The sequence below is a fragment of the Nelumbo lutea genome, chromosome 5 (genome assembly GCF_056320005.1).
Source record: "Nelumbo lutea isolate HS-2025 chromosome 5, American lotus-T2T, whole genome shotgun sequence".
Lineage (NCBI taxonomy): Eukaryota > Viridiplantae > Streptophyta > Magnoliopsida > Proteales > Nelumbonaceae > Nelumbo > Nelumbo lutea.
Genome location: NC_142688.1, coordinates 53,914,078 through 53,933,240, shown reverse-complemented (window position 1 = coordinate 53,933,240; position 19,163 = coordinate 53,914,078). Strand labels below are relative to the sequence as shown.

The 19,163-nt window shown below is 40.8% G+C and overlaps 1 protein-coding gene and 1 long non-coding RNA gene across 3 annotated transcripts in view; one reads left to right on the top strand and one right to left on the bottom strand.

Moving 5' to 3' along the window:
• The first annotated feature begins 470 nt into the window (after positions 1-470).
• On the top strand, positions 471-2,007 carry LOC148852460 (uncharacterized). Of its 2 annotated transcripts, none has more exons than XR_016099397.1 (3): positions 471-867; positions 1,340-1,497; positions 1,575-2,007. It is a non-coding gene; the product is annotated as an uncharacterized LOC148852460 (long non-coding RNA). The 2 variants fall into 2 exon arrangements; XR_016099398.1 differs by having other exon boundaries at positions 478-867; positions 1,591-2,007.
• A 684-nt stretch (positions 2,008-2,691) lies between these two features.
• LOC148852459 (DNAJ heat shock N-terminal domain-containing protein) overlaps positions 2,692-19,163 on the bottom strand; it is a 34,859-nt gene continuing 18,387 nt past the window's right edge. The window contains exons 4-5 of the mRNA XM_088945618.1: positions 3,013-3,127; positions 2,692-2,934 (exon numbers count right to left, since the gene is read on the bottom strand). Coding sequence (XP_088801744.1) covers positions 3,101-3,127 — 27 coding nt within the window. The 3' untranslated portion in view covers positions 2,692-2,934; positions 3,013-3,100. The remainder of the gene's footprint in view (positions 2,935-3,012; positions 3,128-19,163) is intronic.

The following is a 19,163-nucleotide window of genomic DNA, read 5'->3' as shown; positions in this document are numbered from 1 at the left end:
TATTCTTTGCACAAAATCAAATAATGCACGAAAAATTTGCAATGTATGGATACATACCTTATAGTAGATATGAAAAATAATATTTTGGATTATGTACGACTTCTACAAATATGTGGTAGTCATGTACGGTCTCCTCCCATCCAACAACGACAAATGTAAATTGCATGTCAAAATTAAATATGATCATTACATTTTGTATGCAAGGCGCTTTTTTACCATCAATAGCCCCAATTTAATTATACCAAAAAAATAAGGAAAATTTACTAACCAAGCCACCGTAGAAAAATTTACCAATGGAAGCAATGTACGTAAAAAACAACCTAAGGCCATAGTTTGAGATTAACAAATTTGAAGTCACTCTACGAGCCCACCTATGAAACATCCACGTCAACATAATTCTAAGAAATACCCATATTGCCCCTGGGTAACGCCACCTCAACCTTAATGAGAAATTTCCAAAATGTACCTACGAAACTTGAACTACTCTCCCCCTTCCCTCTTTCCCCTGCGCACCAACGCTTTTGAATGGAACGAAAATATCCCCGCAAGGCTGACTCCCCTGGGTAATGCCACATCATATTATCCCTACGCACTGTGGCTGATTCCATTTTCTCTCTCGAGCTCTTCCCTCACTATCACGGCATATTCCTCAGTTGAAAGGAATACATCGTTGTGGGTTGGCGGTAAGCCATAGATCTCCATCGGCGCACACCGGTGGTAAACATAGTCAAGCTGTGCACCTGCACTCACTCCCATTTTGTCTTTAGCTCTGAAAAATCAACTGAACTCCTTTGTTGGGTATTCTTCTCCGAACCTGTAGTCAGACAAGGAGGCAAGAAGTGTGAACTTTTTTGAATCGCCATCGAGGTAATTTAAATGTTTGTAGATTACTTTTAATTTTTTTCTGAAATTTGCTTTACCTTGGAATTTGGTGGTGGATTGTCCATCTTGGAATTGTCGTGTATTGTGGATTTGGTCATCAATGGAATGAGTTGCTTCTTGTTTGGCTAATGTACATTCTTTTGGTTCTATTGAAACATTGTTCTGGGATGCTAGTGCCCTAGGCAAAAGAATGTGTATAACAGTTAAAAAAATGTTTTATTGGATCATTTATAGTATGCAATGCATTATTGATTGATTAAGGATATGGGTATTTTATGATATACAAATGGTTTGTAAATATATGCCGTTGAAGTATACAGCGGAAGTTGAATCTTGCATTTAAGGTCATTGTATCAGGTATATGATCTGCATGACACCGATCCAAAATGGAATGTGTGTTTGCACATTTTTTATAGTATGTATATTATAGGCAATTAACATCTTGTTTGTGTTACAGCCACGAGTTCTCAGAGTTAAACAAGAGGTTGCTCCTCCTACAAACAGTTGAAGTATGATGTGAAGTATTGTAAGTGCCGAAGGAAATGTATTATACGTGTGTCCAAAACACCGTGGAATACCAATACGATCTTCTACACCTGCCCTGCTAATCTTGATGTAAGTAATATTAGTACCAAACATAGTTCATTGCTGAGAAGTTTAAAGCCTTAATGTTTGTATTGACATTTATTTAGTTGGAATGTGAACAAGGTAATCCACTAATTCCTAAGTAGTCAAACCGAAGTCAGATAGAAGCAAGAATAGATGGTCGTCGCAACTTTTTTTATTGGGCAAATCTCACTGTAACTAAAGGTGAAGTTACTTCGCCAGTGAACAATGGCGAGAATATTGTTACACACATTCATGAGATGAAGAGAGGGGTCTCGGAGTGTCTCAGACAGATGGTGGCACCTCAAAACCTACAATTAGAAGGGATGAAGACAATTAGGTTTATAGTCATTTCTTGTGTTGTTGCATCCCTACTTTCATATATATATTTAAGAACTATTAGTGATTTGTCTGGTTTGTAGAAGGTGAACCGTAATGCATATGTGACCCATGTAGACCCAATTATTCATGTTTTTCCTGAACTGAAATGTTGAACAAATATTGAGATTTTGATAGATACATGGGCAATGTATTTTGTTTTGTTTTATTCCTTTATCTTATTGTATGAAACAGATTTATAGGTAAAGATCCATTCACCAATTCTTAATATTGTGAGATTTGATGGTGGGTTAACAACTTCACTTGAATCCAAAAACAAATTGTTTTGCAAATATTCTATAGTTGGAAGTTGTCTTTAGGTGGTGGGTAACCCATAACTATTATGCTTCATATTCTACTTTCTGAGATGTTTTATTGATGAAATCATCTTTATATGTTAATGCAAACCCTCCCATTCTATGGGATCCTTTGTCAGGGAGAATGGCAAATAGAAAGATTACAATAGAAGACTAAAGGGGTGTTCATCCATGTGTATGGTTTCGTTTTTACGTTCTTGCTGATGTGGCAATTACTTTTTGTCAGAAAACAAAACTACACATTGACAAACACCCCCTAATCCCTCTGGCATATACTGGGGTGGTAGAAAATGTGAAAGCAGAGATCTACGCTAGGAAACCGGCAAATATTCTATGTGATGCATGTTGCTTCGGAAGAGACTGGGCCGATGATGACCCAGTAGTTGAGATAGTCACTGGTCATCCTCTTAAAATGGAGGCGCTGGTTCAAAAGTAACAACAGGCTCTCCGTGGTATGGTCAGTGAAGCTCATGTGCACCCTGCTCTGTCCCCAGTAAAACGTATTATGTAAAACACAAAAAAAGTCATTTGATCATTCGTTCTCCAAAGTGATTTGTGAGCTACATCAAAATTTAATACAAACCCTAATTGCCAATCAGTTACAAACTTACAGTTGTCACCCCATACTTACGATTGTCACCCCTCTGGCATTCCCACCACCATACTTACGATTGTCACCCCTCCGGCATTCCCACCACCATTTCTGCTTCTGATTACCCCAGCAAGTGCAACCACCAGTTAAACTAGGGCCCTGCAAACCATCATAAGCAGATTAAACAAACCCATCTAAAATATCCATGAAGATAAAAATGAGATGATGGAGAATTACCAATACATTAAGACCACACATCCTCAGCACCTAAATATGAAGAACTCATGAATCATGCAAACATTCAAAAGTGCTCATTGATGATCTGTCACGTTGCTTTCTGCTTTTCTGCAGCCTGTTAATCAACACGATTTCAAGCCATCAGAAAAATTAGAAATAAATTGCAGAGATTCCAATAATGGCTTGACATGAACATTCTTTGAAAAGACAACATTGAAAATCAACTTAAATATGGTGAAATAAATTATGCAGGTAGTAAAGGTTTCAAATCATGTTGAAAGCAAATTGCATTGGATTCCCATTTGTACAAAGTGTTTATTTACAAAAGTGAACTTTTGTGTCCATGGTTCTTGTGCTCAAATAAGGATTTGCCTACAAACCAATGTTGAGATTGACTTGGTAGCCGTCAGATTTCTCACAAGGAAGAATACAGTGAATTAGGCCCACTCCCAATTAGCCGATGACACAGTAGCTGAGATGGTCAGTGTCCCTTGGCAAATTGCATTGGATTCCCATTTGTACAAAGTGCTTATTTACAAAAGTGAACTTCTTTTGTGTCCATGGTTCTTGCGATTTGCCTTCAAACCAAATGTTGAGAATGACTTGGTAGCTGTCAGATTTCTCACAAGGAAGAATATGGTGGATTAGGTCCACTCCCAATTAGCCAATGACACAATAGCTGAGATGGTCAGTGTCCCTTAGCTCTTCTAGACTCTTCAACATGCAATAGGTAACTTTTCCTATACTGGTTTTGTCGCAGTCACAGATGGTCTTCAATTCACAAGAACTTACCATGTTAGTCTACATTCCTTCATTTTATCAATTGTCAGGGCTACTAATAGATGCTGAATCTGATAAAAATTTATTTAGAATATAACTGATAAATCAAGAAAAGGTATGGATCCAGAAATATACCTGAGAGTACAGCAAACCCTTCCCATATGGTGATATTTAGCAAGCCGATCATGCTATTCTCCCCCAACTTACATGAAGCACTTCCAAGGGTTTCAATCCACTAATTAGTAGGGTTAATTCCCTGACATTGATATTTTCAATTGACTCCCACACTCCACCCCACCCATCGTCATTGTCATCTAAACCTTGTCCCTACTATATGGGGCAGGCCACATGAATCCTGTTTTGCTGTTCCATTCTGTTCAGTTATTTTTTTCGAGTAATGAAGAAAAAATTATTAAAAAGAAAAAATAAGTACAATCTGATCAGGTGTCAAGGCAACACACCAATTCATCAAGCTAGACTAAAAACATTCACATTACAAACTTGAATTTCAAGAAGATCCCAGAAGTTCTCTGCAAAATCTGAAATGCTGATTTGCTCAAATTCTTCAAGGGAGAGAACCCAGCTTGTGATATGCTTTCCAACCGAAGCCAACAATCACTTCAAAACTCTTTTCTTTTACTTCAAAGAACCTCCTGCTCCTCTCACACCACAGAGACCAACACACTGCAAATGGGATGCAGCTCTAGATTTTAGCTTTCTTGCTTCCTCTGAACCTTGGCCAAGCAGAGAATATCTCTGCTGTTGAGGCTGGGTGGAAAATGGGGATCCCAAATAGGAAGGAGCAGTACCTCCAATATGAAGTTTGCTAATTTGCATGAAAAGAACAGGTGAAAAGCAGTTTCCTCTTCAGACTTACACATATAGCAGTAACTAACCATGCTGAAACCTCCACTTTTCAAGTGATCTGTTGTGAGAACACTGTCCAGCGCGACCAGCCAAGCAAAAGCTTCAATTCTGGGGGGAACTGGATTTCCCCACACTCATTTGATCACTGATCAGTAATCACATCATCTTTCGTGAGAACCAAGTAGGACTTCACTGTGAGCTTTTCGTTCCTGCACTCCTTCCACCAGAAGCCATCTTTATTAGCTGAAGAAATTTTGGTTTATTCTAGCTTGTCCAGCAGTAGGATATACTCCACCTCTTGATCAAGCAGGGGTTTTCTGAACCTGGGACTCCAAACCACCTGATCACCTCTGATGTCATAGTAGTGAGCAATCGATACCTGATGATCAGCCAACCTATACAGTCTTGGGCTTCCAACACTCACCCCATAGGAGTTTGAAACCTCCCTTGGTTTCCACCCCAACCTTACCACCCCGTACTTCCCCACCACCACTCTTCTCCATAATGACTCCTCCAATCCAAACCTTCACAACCACTTGCCCATGAGAGCTTTATTGAAGATCTTTATCCTTCTAAACCCCAATTCTCCCATTACTTTAGGGCTGCACACCTTTTCCCATTTTACTAAATGAAATTTTTTAGATCCCTTTGCCCCCTTTGATAACTCTGCATTTTGATGTCTTAAGGACATCCTTTCAGGAGTATTTTCGGCCTTAGAATAGTCAAAGTATGCCCTTTTCTCAATTAAATTCAATGTTGTGACCTCTGAGGGTCTCTGTGCAAATTCTGTGGAAAACTGGGGAAGTTACATGGCTGAAATGCAGTTTTTGGGAAGTTGGTGTGAAGTCCAACTGAGAGAGGGGGTGTTTTTATGAAAAACTGAGAGTAGGAGGACGCCTCCTATCTGCTAAACCCAGTTTGGCGCCCCTCCAACTGTATTAGCATGCTCCCCACGCCTTAGCAAACCCTAGGGCACCTTTTAACCCACTCTTTTCACTCTTAGAAAACCCTAACCGCCCCTAACTGTTTAATCTCCACCCTCCACTTCTTCTAATCTCCACCACTCATTCTAGGGCACTCTTTTTGTAGCTTTTAAACGCTAGGGCGCCACCTAACTGCTTATCCTCACCATTAAACCCCAAGCCACTAGATCTCACTCCTCCATTCCATCTTCTATCTCAGCCATCCACTCTAGGGTGCCACCCACCTCTTTTAATCTCCACCTTTCAACCCTGGGCACCTCAATCTCCTCCATTCATTTTTGGGTGCCCAAATATCAGCCCTACATAATATTGGGCACCCTCTTCTTTTCTTCTCAGCCCTAGGATCACCCCAGAATCATCCTAACCCTCCATTAGAAACCCTAGGGCGCCCATAACTTTGCTAAAACCCAGTTGCCGCCCTCCTCTTTCTCTCTATTCCCAGTTGTGTCCACCCTCCTCTATAAAAAGGACCCCAGGGGCCCTGGAGAAGGGGTTGGTCAATTCACCCAGTTCACAAGGCTAAGGTTTCTTGAGGAGTTCAAGGGTTGTAGAAGGGCGGATGCCCAGTTCTTATCAGGAGGGGTTCCAGCAAGCTATTCAACCAATCTGCAACTACTGGATCTAATCAACCATTCTTTTATTTTCTTCATTTTCTTTTCCGTTGTTTTATTTCAGCACTCTTTTAGATTTAATTGTTGTTCGTTTCTCTGTTTTGCATATCTGAATTCGTCCGGTTCAAGGCTAAGGTGTCTCGAGGGGTTCAAGGGCAGAAGAGGGGAAGGACGCCCAGGTCTTGCCAGGAGGAGTTCCTGCAAGCTGTCCGGCCAATCTGCAGCTACCACCACTGGATCCGAATTTTGGATCACTTTTATTTATTTCTTTTGTTAATGTTAGTACTCTATTAATTTTTGAATTATAGTTAGTCTTGTTTAATTCCGAATCTTTAATTTCAGCATTAATAAATTTTATTTTATTATTTTCTGCAATTCCCAATTGTATTCTCTTTCCCAGATCTAAGTACATAACGGTTTTTCCCTTGCTTCTCTGTGGATATGACCCATTCTCACCCATTAACTGCATTTGTATTTGTTTGAGAATTGGAAAAATTTTATAAATATTAAACTGGTGTTTCGAAGTGGTTAACAACACGCTTCCGGACAGAGCAATTTTTTGGCACTGTTGTTGGGGAAGCATGGAGAAAAAATTTTATTTGATTTGTCCGGATCTGTTTCATTTTTTTTATTTTCGTTTTATTACTTGATCCGTTATCTTAGTTTAATTCTTGTTTCTCTTTGATTCTACAGAACGGAGTAGCGAAAGGTGGGGTACCAAAGTGTTGCGGGACTGCGGGAGAGAAGAGAAGAGAAGATTTATTGGTTTGCGTTTCAGGTGTAGTCGTCCCATTTTATTTTGTTTTTTTTTTTTCGAACTCTTTTTTTTGGTAGAGTAGTGATTTTTTAATTTTTATTTAATTTTTTTCCTAGATCCGATTTAGTTTATTTTATTTTTTTAGTATTAATTTTCTATCGTTTTGTTTCTAGATCTATTTCTTTTCTTTATTTTAATTTCCTGTTCAAATTTTTGTTTTATTAGGTTGTTTTTTATTTTATTTTTGGATAAAAAAATTCGTTTCTTTTATTTTATTTTTTATTGCCGCATTATTTTCTTTTGTTAATTTTATTTTCGGTTTAATTTTTAGAATAGCAATTTTCTTGTTAGAATATATTTTGGTAGTTGTTAATCTTTTTAGCATAATTAATTCTTTTATTTTCTGTTTGTTATAATTATTTGTTGCCTTATTTAATTCTTTTTTTAGTTATTTAATTGAATAATTAATTGTTACATAGGAAATTGTTTAAAATTTCGAATTTGAGTTTAAATTTCGAATTTGAATTTCAAATTTCGAAATTTAAATTTAAAATTTTAAATTAAAAAAAATTAAAAATAATAAAAAAATTTAATTCATATTTTAAAAGTTCTGCATTTGCATCCCAACATTTAGGGTTTCATATTCTAGAGCATGCATCATATAGGTTTATTTAATTGCTGAAATTATCATTGTTAGTTGTGAATGTGTTAGGTTTTCTTTTTATTATTTTAATTGTTCCTTTTGCTTAATTAGTTTGTTTTATTATTTTATGTTATATTGTTGAATTGCACTTTAGAAATAATTGTTCATGCATTGTAGGTAGTTGCATTTGTTGTGTTTATTGTCTTTCCGTTAATTCATTTAAGGGCATCCAACTTAAATAAGATAAGGTGGGGATTTCATCACCCTTCCTTGGCCCAAAAATCACCACCCTTCACATGCGGTTCACCTTAACCCTAATTTAAAATTTGGATAGCAAGATCATTTAGGGAGCCTCACATTTGGTTCAAAGGTGTGCTGAATTTTAGGGAAACTTGTGATTTCTTCCCATAACCGGTGGTTGGTGTCTAAGGAAAGATGTTAAACGGCTACGCCTAAGCGGGTTTTGTGGATACTTAATTAGGTCTTTGCGAGAGCAAGGGGGGCCTCCCACATCCTCACATCTTACTTGGCTAACCAAAGGAAGTGGTGTAATTCCAAGTGAACCTAAAAGGATTCACATTGGTTGAACCACTACTTTAGGAAACCCTAGGTCGGCCCTAGGTCGTGTGGTTGATTTACTTGCAATTAAAAAAATAATTAAAAATTCAAATTTGAATTTAAATTTCGAAATCTGAATTTGAATTTCAAATTTCAAAAAAAAAAAATCAAAATTTGAGTTTAAATTTCAGAATTTAAATTTCAAAATCTAAATCTAAAATTAAAATTAAAATTTCAAAAAAAATAATAATAAAAAAAAAATCAATGGCTGGAGTTTGTGGAGTGAGAAACTACTTCCAACCTAAGCCACAGATAGATTGGAACTATGTGTCTCAACAACTAGACAAGATCAACGGGATGGCCCAAAGACATGACCAAGTCCTTGCATGTCGTCAACAATTTAGCCCATTCCCCCAACCACCTCATCCTGCTCAACATGTTCCATCTGTGCAAGCCCGGCCCATCATGTTAGTCAGTGCCCTGCGGCGGGCCCATGTCAACCATGTCAACCAGTCATGTTAGTCAGCTAACGGATTCTTCCAACCCAATGCTAACCCATCCTTTAGTCCATATAACCCTGAGTGGGAAAATCAGCCCAATTTCGCTTATTGGGCCCAAGCCCAAGAACCACCTTGCTAGAGGTGCACTCTCAATGGGTACAATGATTACCCTGGGACTCAACCGGCCCAACCTTATCAAACCGATTCACTTGATGATAGGCTTTTGCAGATCCAACAGCTGATCTTAGCTCATCAATAGTCAATCCTAAGATTAGAGAGCCAAGTAATTCAACTCATGGAAGCTAACCTGCTGTGGAAAATGATTCAATGCTTAGTCAGCCGGTTGTAGACCCTAGAAACGGATCCCTAGGTCTTCCCCAATACCAAGATCTTACAACCTCTCATGTCCCATACTTAAAGAATGCTGAAGAATCTCAACTCTTTAAAGGGAGGAAAAGTGTGAAGACATGTATGAGTCTGGATGTCCTTCCACCTACCCAGAACAGAATAGGAATTGTTGTACAATAGATGTAGAGAGAAACCCCAGAGAAACCAACCTGGTCACTGTAGATGACCTGATGAAAGAAGCTAATGCCTTAATGAAGTCTCCTCACCCATTTCAATCTTGGCCTACTGTTGAACCTCTACCCCAAGTAAAGAGTGAACCACCTGTGCCTTCTCTTGAATCTCCCCCGCAACTGGAACTGAAGCCCTTACCGAACTCCCTTAAGTATGTGTTTTTAGGACCCAACCAAACACTGCCGGTGATCATAGCCGCAAACTTAACCCCTAGATAGGAACAGAAACTGATCAAGGTATTAAATGAGTATAGGGGTGCCATTGGTTGGTCAGTAGCTGATCTGAAGGGGATTAGTCCGTCCATTTGTATGCACCACATTTACACAGAGGAGGGTACCAAACCTAGTAGGGAGATGAACCCAAATATGAGAGGTGGTCAAGCAAGTAGTTAAATGGTTAGATGCGGGTATTATCTACCCGATCTCAGATGGTAGTTGGGTAAGTCCTACACAAGTGGTGCCTAAGAAAGTTGGACTCACCGTGATCACTAATGATCAAGGTGAAATAATCCCTACCCGACTTACCACGGGATGGCGAGTGTGCATTAACTTTAGGAAAACACAGTCACAAAAAAAGACCACTTCCCTTTGCCCTTCATTGACCAAATTCTAGAATAACTTGCCAGGCAAAAATATCTCTGCTTCTTAGATGGGTATTTTGGGTATAACCAAGTGGCCATTTACTCCAAAGACCAAGAGAAAACAACTTTTACCTGCCCTTATGGAACATTCACCTTCCAACGAATGCCGTTTGAATTATGTAATGCACCAACAACCTTTTAGAGATGTATGACGGCAATTTTTTCGGAAATGGTGGGTGATTTCCTGGAAATATTTATAGATGATTTCTGTCTTTGGGGATTCTTTCGAAACATGTCTCGAACACTTACAAAAAGTTCTTCAACGATGTATCGAGACAAACTTGGTCCTAAATTGGGAGAAGAGTCAATTTACTGTCAAAGAATGCATTGTTTTAGGTCACATAGTCTCTGAACGGGGTATGGAAGTGAATAAAGCAAAAATTGACTACTTTCTAAACTTCCACCCCCCACTTCTGTCAAGCAAATCCGTTCTTTACTTGGCCATGCCGGCTTCTACCGACAATTTATTAAGGACTTCTCCCAAATTTCCAGACCATTGTGCAACCTTCTAGTAAAAGATGTCCCAATTCTGCAACCTCCCGACTGGTCTTTGCCCTTTGAAATCATGTGTGATGCTTCTGACTATGCCATTGGAGTTGTTCTGGGACAAAGGGTGGATAAACGTCCTGTGGTGATCTATTATGCAAGCCGTACCCTCTCGGAAGCCTAATTGAATTATACCACCATAGAGAAAGAACTGTTATAGTGTTTGCTCTGGAAAAATTTCACCCGCACCTATTGGGCACCAAAGTGGTTGTCTACTCTAACTACTCGGCCTTAAGACATTTGTTGTCTAAGAAGGAGGCCAAACCTAGGCTCATCAGATGGATCCTTCTTTTGCAAGAATTTGACCTCGAGATTCGGGATAAAAAGGGCTCTGAAAATGTAGTAGTTGATCATCTATCCATAATTCAAATTGAAAAGAGTGAACCTGTGCATGACTACTCTTTTCCAGATGAACACCTCTAGGCGGTTTCCCATAGTACACCCCCGTGGTTTGCTCATCGTCAACTACTTAGTGATGGGTAAAATTCCGGGGTGGTCCAAAAATGAGATGGATAGGTTCTTCTCACAACTCAAATATTATTTTTGGGAAGACCCTAAGCTATTTCGGATCTGTTTAAATCAAGTAATCCGAAGATGCGTCCCCGAGTCTGAATACCAAAGTATCCTTAATTTTTGTCACACTCTTGCTTGTGGGGGGGCACTTTTCGGGGAAGAAAACAGTGGCCAAAGTACTACAAAGTGGCTTTTATTGGCCAAGTTTATTTAAGGATGCCCATGCTTTCAGTAGAAATTGCCTAAGATGCCAAGCTGTCAAGAATATGTCCCATAGAGACATGATGCCACTTAACCCCATTCTAACTGTAGAAATTTTCGATGTTTGGGGTAAAGATTTCATGGGACCATTTTCGCCATCATACAATTACAAGTACATCCTGGTGGCCGTTGATTATGTGTCGAAATGGATTGAGGCAGAAGCAACCCGGACCAATGACCACAAAGTTGTAATGAAATTTGTTCAAAAGAACATTTTCTCTAGGTTTGGGTGTCCGCAAGCAATCATTAGTGATGGGGGGTCACATTTCACTAATGCACAATTCCGTACTTTGCTTCACAAATACGGAATCACTCATAAGATAGCAACCCCCTACCATCCCCAAACAAATGGTCAAGTGGAAGTTTCCAATCGGGAAGTTAAGAATATTCTGCAAAATTCGGTTAGGCCAAACCGAAAAGATTGGCCCGACAAATTGGATGGACTTTGGGCTTATCGGACGGCATATAAAACTCCCATTGGAATGTCTCTTATTAGGCTAGTCTTCGACAAAGCTCATCTTCCTGTAGAATTAGAGCATAGGGCCTATTGAGCCATCAAAAAGTTCAACTTCGACCTAACCCAAGCTGGATCCCACCGGGCTATGCAATTAAGTGAGCTGGAAGAACTTCGCAATAAAGCTTATGAAAGCTCTCACATTTATAAAGCCAAAATGAAAGCATTTCACGATAAAAACTGATGTAACTGGTTCTTGTCACGTACCAATTTTTTTTGGCTAAGTGCCTCGCCATTTGACCTGCTCTCGGGAGAGGATGGTGGAGCTCCCTGGTGGTGAGCTACTTGGTGACGAGCTTCTTGGCGGCGAGCTACCTGGTGATGAGCTCCCTGGTGACGAGCTCCCTGGTGACGAGCTCCCTGGTGGTGAGCTATCTGGTGACGAGCTCCCTGGTGGTGAGCTACTTGGTGACGAGCTCCTTGGCGGTGAGCTACCTGGTGACGAGCTCCTTGGCGGTGAGCTACCTGGCGGTGAGCTACCTGGTGACGAGCTCCCTGGCGGTGAGCTACCTGGTGGTGAGTTACCTGGTGATGAGTTCCCTGGTGGTGAGCTACCTGGGTGGACTCGTCATTTGACCTGCTCCTAGGTGGCCTGTAACTCAGGGGAAGGTGATCTCCTCTCCTTTGTAGGCGGTGGGAGCTGAGGAACCTGCGAGAACTCTCCGATGCCCAAGCATTCTAATTGTAGGGAGATTGGAGAGAAATGAGAGAGCTAGAGAGCAAGGATTATCTCCATTTTTTCATTCTCTCTCCCCTTGTCTTTGGGGGTCGAAGTCCTTATATAGTGGTGTCCTGTCAAATCAGGTGTAACAGCCTCGGTCAAGTCAGGCGTAACCGCCTCTGTCTCTCTGCCGCAGCCGTTACTACCAGAGCTGAGGTGGCGGGTGCAGGAGGCTACTGTAGAGTATGGCTCTGCCAGTCAAGGGACAGCTCTCAGGGCAGGTAGGCATGGCGCCGCCTGGCAACAGACGTGGGCGCAAGTCTCTGGATCTATCAGGTACGGTTGTCAGGTAGGAGATCTTCCTGCGATACGCCGAGCTGCCCCTAAGTGGTGAACTACCTATGCCGATCTACCTGTAAGTGTCGAGCTGCCCCTAAGTGGCGAGCTCTTCGTAAGACGCCAGGCTACCTGTGGAGTGGCCAGCTACCTGTGGCGAGCTGCCTATGCCAAGTTGCCCCTATCTATACCGAGCTCCCTGACCTATGCCGAGCTGCTTGTGACGAGCTTTGCCGAGCTGCCTGTGGCAAGCCATGCCGAGTTGTCTGTAAGTGGCAAGCTCTGCCGCACTGCCCAAGCTGCCCAGTTGTTAAGAGGCTGCACTTGGTTTGCATGAGGTGCTAGGTATCACAATTTCACTGGAGGGCCAAATCCGTCCTCATCAAAAACATTTCAAGAAAAACATTTGAACTTGATCAAAAAGTTTGGCTCTTTAATTCTAGGCTACGGTTGTTTCCTGGTAAATTAAAATCCAAATGGGATGGGTCGTTTATTGTTGATAAAGTGTTCGAGCATGGTGCGGCTAGAATAGTTGATCCCAAGAATGGAACCATGTTCAAGGTCAATGGTCAAAGGCTTAAACCACACATAGAAGGAGTATTTGAGAGTAGAGGAGTTGAAACCTTTAGTTTGAGTGATCGAGTTGCGTCTGGCTGAATACGTTAAACTTAGTGTTGTTTAGGAGACAACCCAACGTAGTTTTCAGTTGTTTTTGCTTAGAGTTTTTATTTCTTGATTCGAGACCAGGTGGCAGACCTTGAACCTCTTAGGAAAACCCTATTCATTGTTCCCTTTTGGCCCAAATCCTTTTTGCATCATTCTAGTCATGCCATTAGGGACAATGACATTTAAAGTTGGGGGTGAGGAAAGAAAGAGAAAATTGAAAAAAAAAAACAAAACTTTTGAAGCTAAGCCTTTAAATATGTAGAATTAAAATTTCATTGAAAATTTTTTTAATTCTTTTCCATTAAAAGAGATTCCCATACAGAAAAAGTTGAGGAAACTGATAAAAGAATATCGAATTTTGTAGAAATTGGTAGCAAGTGATAGGAGTAAAAATTGGTCTAATTTGAATATTATCAAAACCGTTTAGAAATTGGAAAATACTCCCAAGTTTGCCCCTACCAAGATAAGAAGAGAAAGATAAAGAAATTAGACAAAAATTCTTCAAATTGTTAGAACCAATGGGCTACCCTAAACAGTGTTTCAAAAAAAAAAAAAAAAGAGAAGAGAATAAAAGGTCAACGGACACCCTAGACTTAGTAACTGGGTCTCTTCACCTAAGTCAAGTGTCGACATTCGCGTCAAATGGGAAAGGGAATCCCAAAGACAATCACCTAACACTTAGTAACCGGGCCTCTTCACCTTAGGCAAGTGTCGAGATTCGCGTCAAACGGTGGAAGGTAACAATAGAAATAAGTATGCAAATCAAGTTCAGGGGTAGAAATCCACTGTCAAAAAAATGATAAGAATACCTATCTGATTTTAAAATCAATCTCAGATTATCAAGACAATCTACAAATGGAAGGGTATATAAGATTTTTAAGCCAAGTTTCTATAATATTCAAAGTAAGATAGTTTTACCCCTATAGCCTAATACCAGTCTATACAGAGTTTGAGAATGTTGGAATCAGGATGCTTGACTAATTCTGTCAGGGATGATTTTGAGAATGGGAAGGATCTTCATGCTCATTGTAATTTTAAGGCTGCATTGCTAAGGGACTAGCAATGGTTAAGTTGGGGGGTGTGATAACTCTGCATTTCGATGTCTTAAGGGCATCATTTTAGGGGTATTTTCGGCCTTAGAATAGTCAAAGTATGCCTTTTTCCCAGTTAAATTCAATGTTGTGACATCTGAGAGTCTGTGCAAATTCTGTGGAAAACTGGGAAAGTTACATGGCTGAAATGCAGCTTTTAGGAAGCTGGTGTGAAGTCCAACTGAGAGAGGGGGTGTTTTTGTGAAAAACTGAGAGCAGGAGAGTGCCTCCTATCTGCTAAACCCAGTTTGGTACCCCTCCTACTGTATTAGCAAACCCTAAGGCGTCTTTTAACCCACTCTTTTCACTCTTAGAAAACCCTAGCCGCCCCTAACTGTTTAATCTCCACCACTCATTCTAGGGCACTTTTTTTGTAGCTTTTAAACCCTAGGGCGCCACCTAACTGCTCATCCTCACCATTCAACCCCTAACCACTAGATCTTAGCCCTCCATTCCATCTTCTATCTCAGCCATCCACCTCTTTTAATCTCCACCTTTCAACCCTAGGCACCTCAATCTTTTCCATTCATTTCTGGGTGCCCAAATCTCAGCCCTACATAATAATGAGCACCCTCTTCTTTTCTTCTCAGTCCTAGGATCACCCCAGAATCATCCTAACCCTCCATTAGAAACCCTAGGGCGCCCATAACTTTGCTAAAACCTAGCTACCGCCCCCTCTTTCTCTCTATTCCCAGTTGTGTCCACCCTCTTCTATAAAAAGGACCCTAAGGGCCCTGGAGAAGGGGTTGGTCAATTCACCCATTTCACAAGGCTAAGGTTTCTTGAGGAGTTCAAGGGTTGTAGAAGGGGGGACACACAGTTCTTGTCAGGAGGGGTTCCTGCAAGTTGTTCAACCAATTTACAACTACCACCACCGGATTTGATCAACCATTCTTTTATTTTCTTCATTTTCTTTTCCGTTCTTTTTATTTCAGCACTCTTTTAGATTTAATTCTTGTTCGTTTCTCTGTTTTGCAGATCTAAATTCGTTCGGTTCAAGGCTAAGGTGTCTCGAGGGGTTCGAGGGCTAAAGAGGGAAAGGACGCGTAGGTCTTGTCAGGAGGGGTTCCTACAAGTTGTCCGGCCAATCTGCAACTACCGCCACTGGATCTGAATTTCAGATCACTTTTATTTATTTCTTTTGTTAATTTCAATACTCTGCTAATTTCTGAATTTTAGTTATTGTCTTGTTTAAATTCGAATCTTTATTTTCAGCATTAATAAATTTTATTTTATTATTTTCTGCAATTCCCAATTGTATTCTCTTTTCTGAATCTAAGTACATAACGGTTTTCCCCTTGCTTCTCTGTGGATACAACCCTTTCTCGCCCATTTACTACGTTTGTATTTGTTTGAGAATTAGAAAAATTTTATAAATATTAAACTGGTGTTCCGAAGTGGTTAACGACACGCTTCCGGACAGAGCACCCTTCCTAAAGGAAATCCCTTTGGACCTTTTCTATCTTATTGGCTACACCAGTTGGTATTTTCAGCAATGAGAGGTAATAGGTAGGTAGACTCAACAACACACTTCTGATGAGGGTCAACCCCCAAATGAGAGATATCTTGCTTTCTACTTTTCTATCCTCATTTCTACCCTTTATAAAGGGGTCTCCACGTGCTTACTGAACCAGATTTGGCCTCAACTGGGAGGCCTAAATATGGAAAGGGAATCTCCCCTATCCGACACTCTAGAACTGCTGCAAACTGTGTCATCTCTTTGACTAATCTTTCCGATTGCAATTAGAATACTTTTCTCCAGATTCACTTTCAAACCTGTTAGCAATTCAAAATTGGCTAGTAACACTCTTAAGTTCAGCACTTGGTCCACATCTGCATCTAGAAGGATAAGAGTGTCATCTGCAAATTGTAAATGAGAGATGAATGGCCCCTCTGGCCCAATACTAAAGCCCTCTAACCAACCCTGCTGAACTCCCTTCAACAACAAATTTAGAACTTCCATTGCCAAAACAAACAATAATGGCGATAATGGTCCCCTTGTCTCAGCCCCCTAGAAGCTTGGAAAAACTACGAAGAAACCCCATTGAGAATTATTGAAAAGGAAAGAGATAAGATACACCCATACATCCAACCCCTCCATTTTTCATTTGAACTTCTTCCAAGAATCCCCACTCCACATGATCATATCCTTTCTCGATGTCTAGTTTGCCACTATTACCCCATCCAGGATTTATCTTCCTTCCACGAAGGCCATTTGAGTTTCACCCTCTACTTCATGAAGCACTTTCCTTAGCCTATTTGACAAGACTTTGGCCAAGAGCTTATAGGACTGCTTATTAAACTTATTGGCCAAAAGACATTTATGTTCACAGCCCCCATCTTTTTTTGTATTAGTGAAACAAAGGTTGCATTGGCTCTCCTTTTTACATTTTTATTTTCACAGAATTCCTTGATCATCTGCATAAAATCATCCTCCAAGAAATGCCAAAACTGCTTTATAAAATTAAAATTAGATCCATCAGGCCCCAGAGCTTTATCTCCATTAATCCTCTTCAAGGCCTCCTTAAATTCACCTACTTCAACCTCCCTCCCCAACCACCCAGCCACTCTCTCACTCTTTTATTTATTCTTTTATTTTTTGATTTTTGTTTCAACATCTCCCAAAGAGATTCAGCATCGTTGCCTCCCTGAATAGAACTTCTTGTCAAAGCCCACCGCTATCCTTTGAATATCTTACCAATTCTCAGCCACTTCCTCCCCTACCCGTACCCTTGTAATCGAGTTCCTTCTTCTTCTCCCACTTGCAAATGCATGGAAGAAGGCTGTGCTTTTGTCTCCCTCTTTTAACCATAATGTCCTTCATTTCTGCCTCCATCTCATTTCTTCTCTCAATAGTAACCTCTCTAATTCTCTTTCCAGCCCTTCCTTATCCATTTCAGCTTCTCTCGGAAAGACTTCTTCCTCCAATCTCTCCAATCTGGAAAGCTTCTCCAATACCTCTTTCTTTCTGCCTTCCTCATCCCCAAACTCTTCCTGCCTCCTTCCTTTCAGCTCCTCTTTGAGCAGTTATAGTTTCCTCACCACCCTAAAACCAGCTGAATCCACCACCTGTATAACTCTCCATTTCTCCTCTACTCACTCCACAAAGTTTGGTTGAAGAAGCCAGACATTCTCAAGTCTGAAAGGCTTCGGACCTGAAATCTCTACAAATTTTCTTAATACAATTGGTTTATGATCTGACATATACATCGGTAAAGGTTCCTGCACCAGTTCTCCCACATGATCAATCCAATCCCTAGAAAGCATAAATCTGTCCAGCCATCTAAGGATAGCTGGACATTGGCCATTCGACCAAGTGAATCTCCCACCATTCAGGGTAAGATCAAACAGCTCTTGGTCATTGATAAAATCCTCAAATCTCCTCATCCCCGCACTAACTCTCCTCTCCCTCCCCCCTTTCATCTCACTTCTCTTTCTGACAATATTGAAATCCCCTCCCAAGCACCATGGCCCTCCCAGCTCTGCCTTACCCTTAGATCCTCCCAAAACTCTGCTCTCTCCCCTTCCTCATCTGGCCCATACACATTTGTCGCACCCCAAGACCAATCCCCATTAACCTCTTGCAAGCAGACTGACACCAAATGAATCCCAGCCCACTCCCCTACTTTGCAAAAAACCCTTGGATTCCACAGGATGACCAAACCCCCTGCCAGCCCAACCGCATTCAACTCCACCCACTCTCCACCATCCCACCCCCAAATCTCATTCATTATTCTTATATCAAAGGACTCCAGCTTCATTTCCTGCAGAGAGGACTACATCAGGCTTCTGATTTCTTATTAAATTGTTCACCAGAGACCTCCTATTCCCTTTCCTCAATCCCCTAACATTCCAACTTAACAGCTTCATTCCCCCCACCTCTTAACTTCACGACACCTTGATGTATCCCCCTTCACTCTACGATTACAACGTGGTCCTCCTCCCCCTCTCTGTTGACTATCTTGTTTAAGTCTAGTTCCCCTTTTTTAATTATATCTCACCACTTCCCTTCCCAGTCTCCCAACTCTCCCCCTCTGTTTCCCCTTGACTACTAACCTTTCTAGCCCTAGCTACTGAATTCCCCCCCTCTTGTTGGCAGTTCCTTCTGCCCCCCCCCCAATTGACCCCGAGAGCCTCCTCCTGTTGTACACCTTATTCTTTATTCTGCACCCTGACTTCTGCCTCCTCCTACTTTGGCTCATGGAGTTTTTAAGCTACTTTGGCTTCAATCCTTGATAGAGGAACTGTGTATTAAGTATAATAAGCCATTAGTGTTATATTGTGATAACCAAGCTGCCATCAACATTGCTCACAATCTGGTGCGACATGACAGAACCAAACATATTGAAGTTGACAGACATTTTATCCAAGAAAGAATGGCTTCTGGAGAAGTTTGTCTACCATTTATCTCTTCTGAAGGACAATTAGCTGATTTCCTTACCAAGGGCATCCCCAAGGCCAAACTTCAGCATGATACTAGCAAGTTTCTTTTCTTTATGTTCTTTGCTGTAATGGGCCTCAACATGGGCCTTACTTTTGTCATGTCTATTTTAAATTATTCGCCCAGCTAAGGGCCTCTCTGTAATTACTGAAAAGGGGTTAGGGTGTAACAGAGGATTAGATTTCGAAAATCTCTCTCTGAACC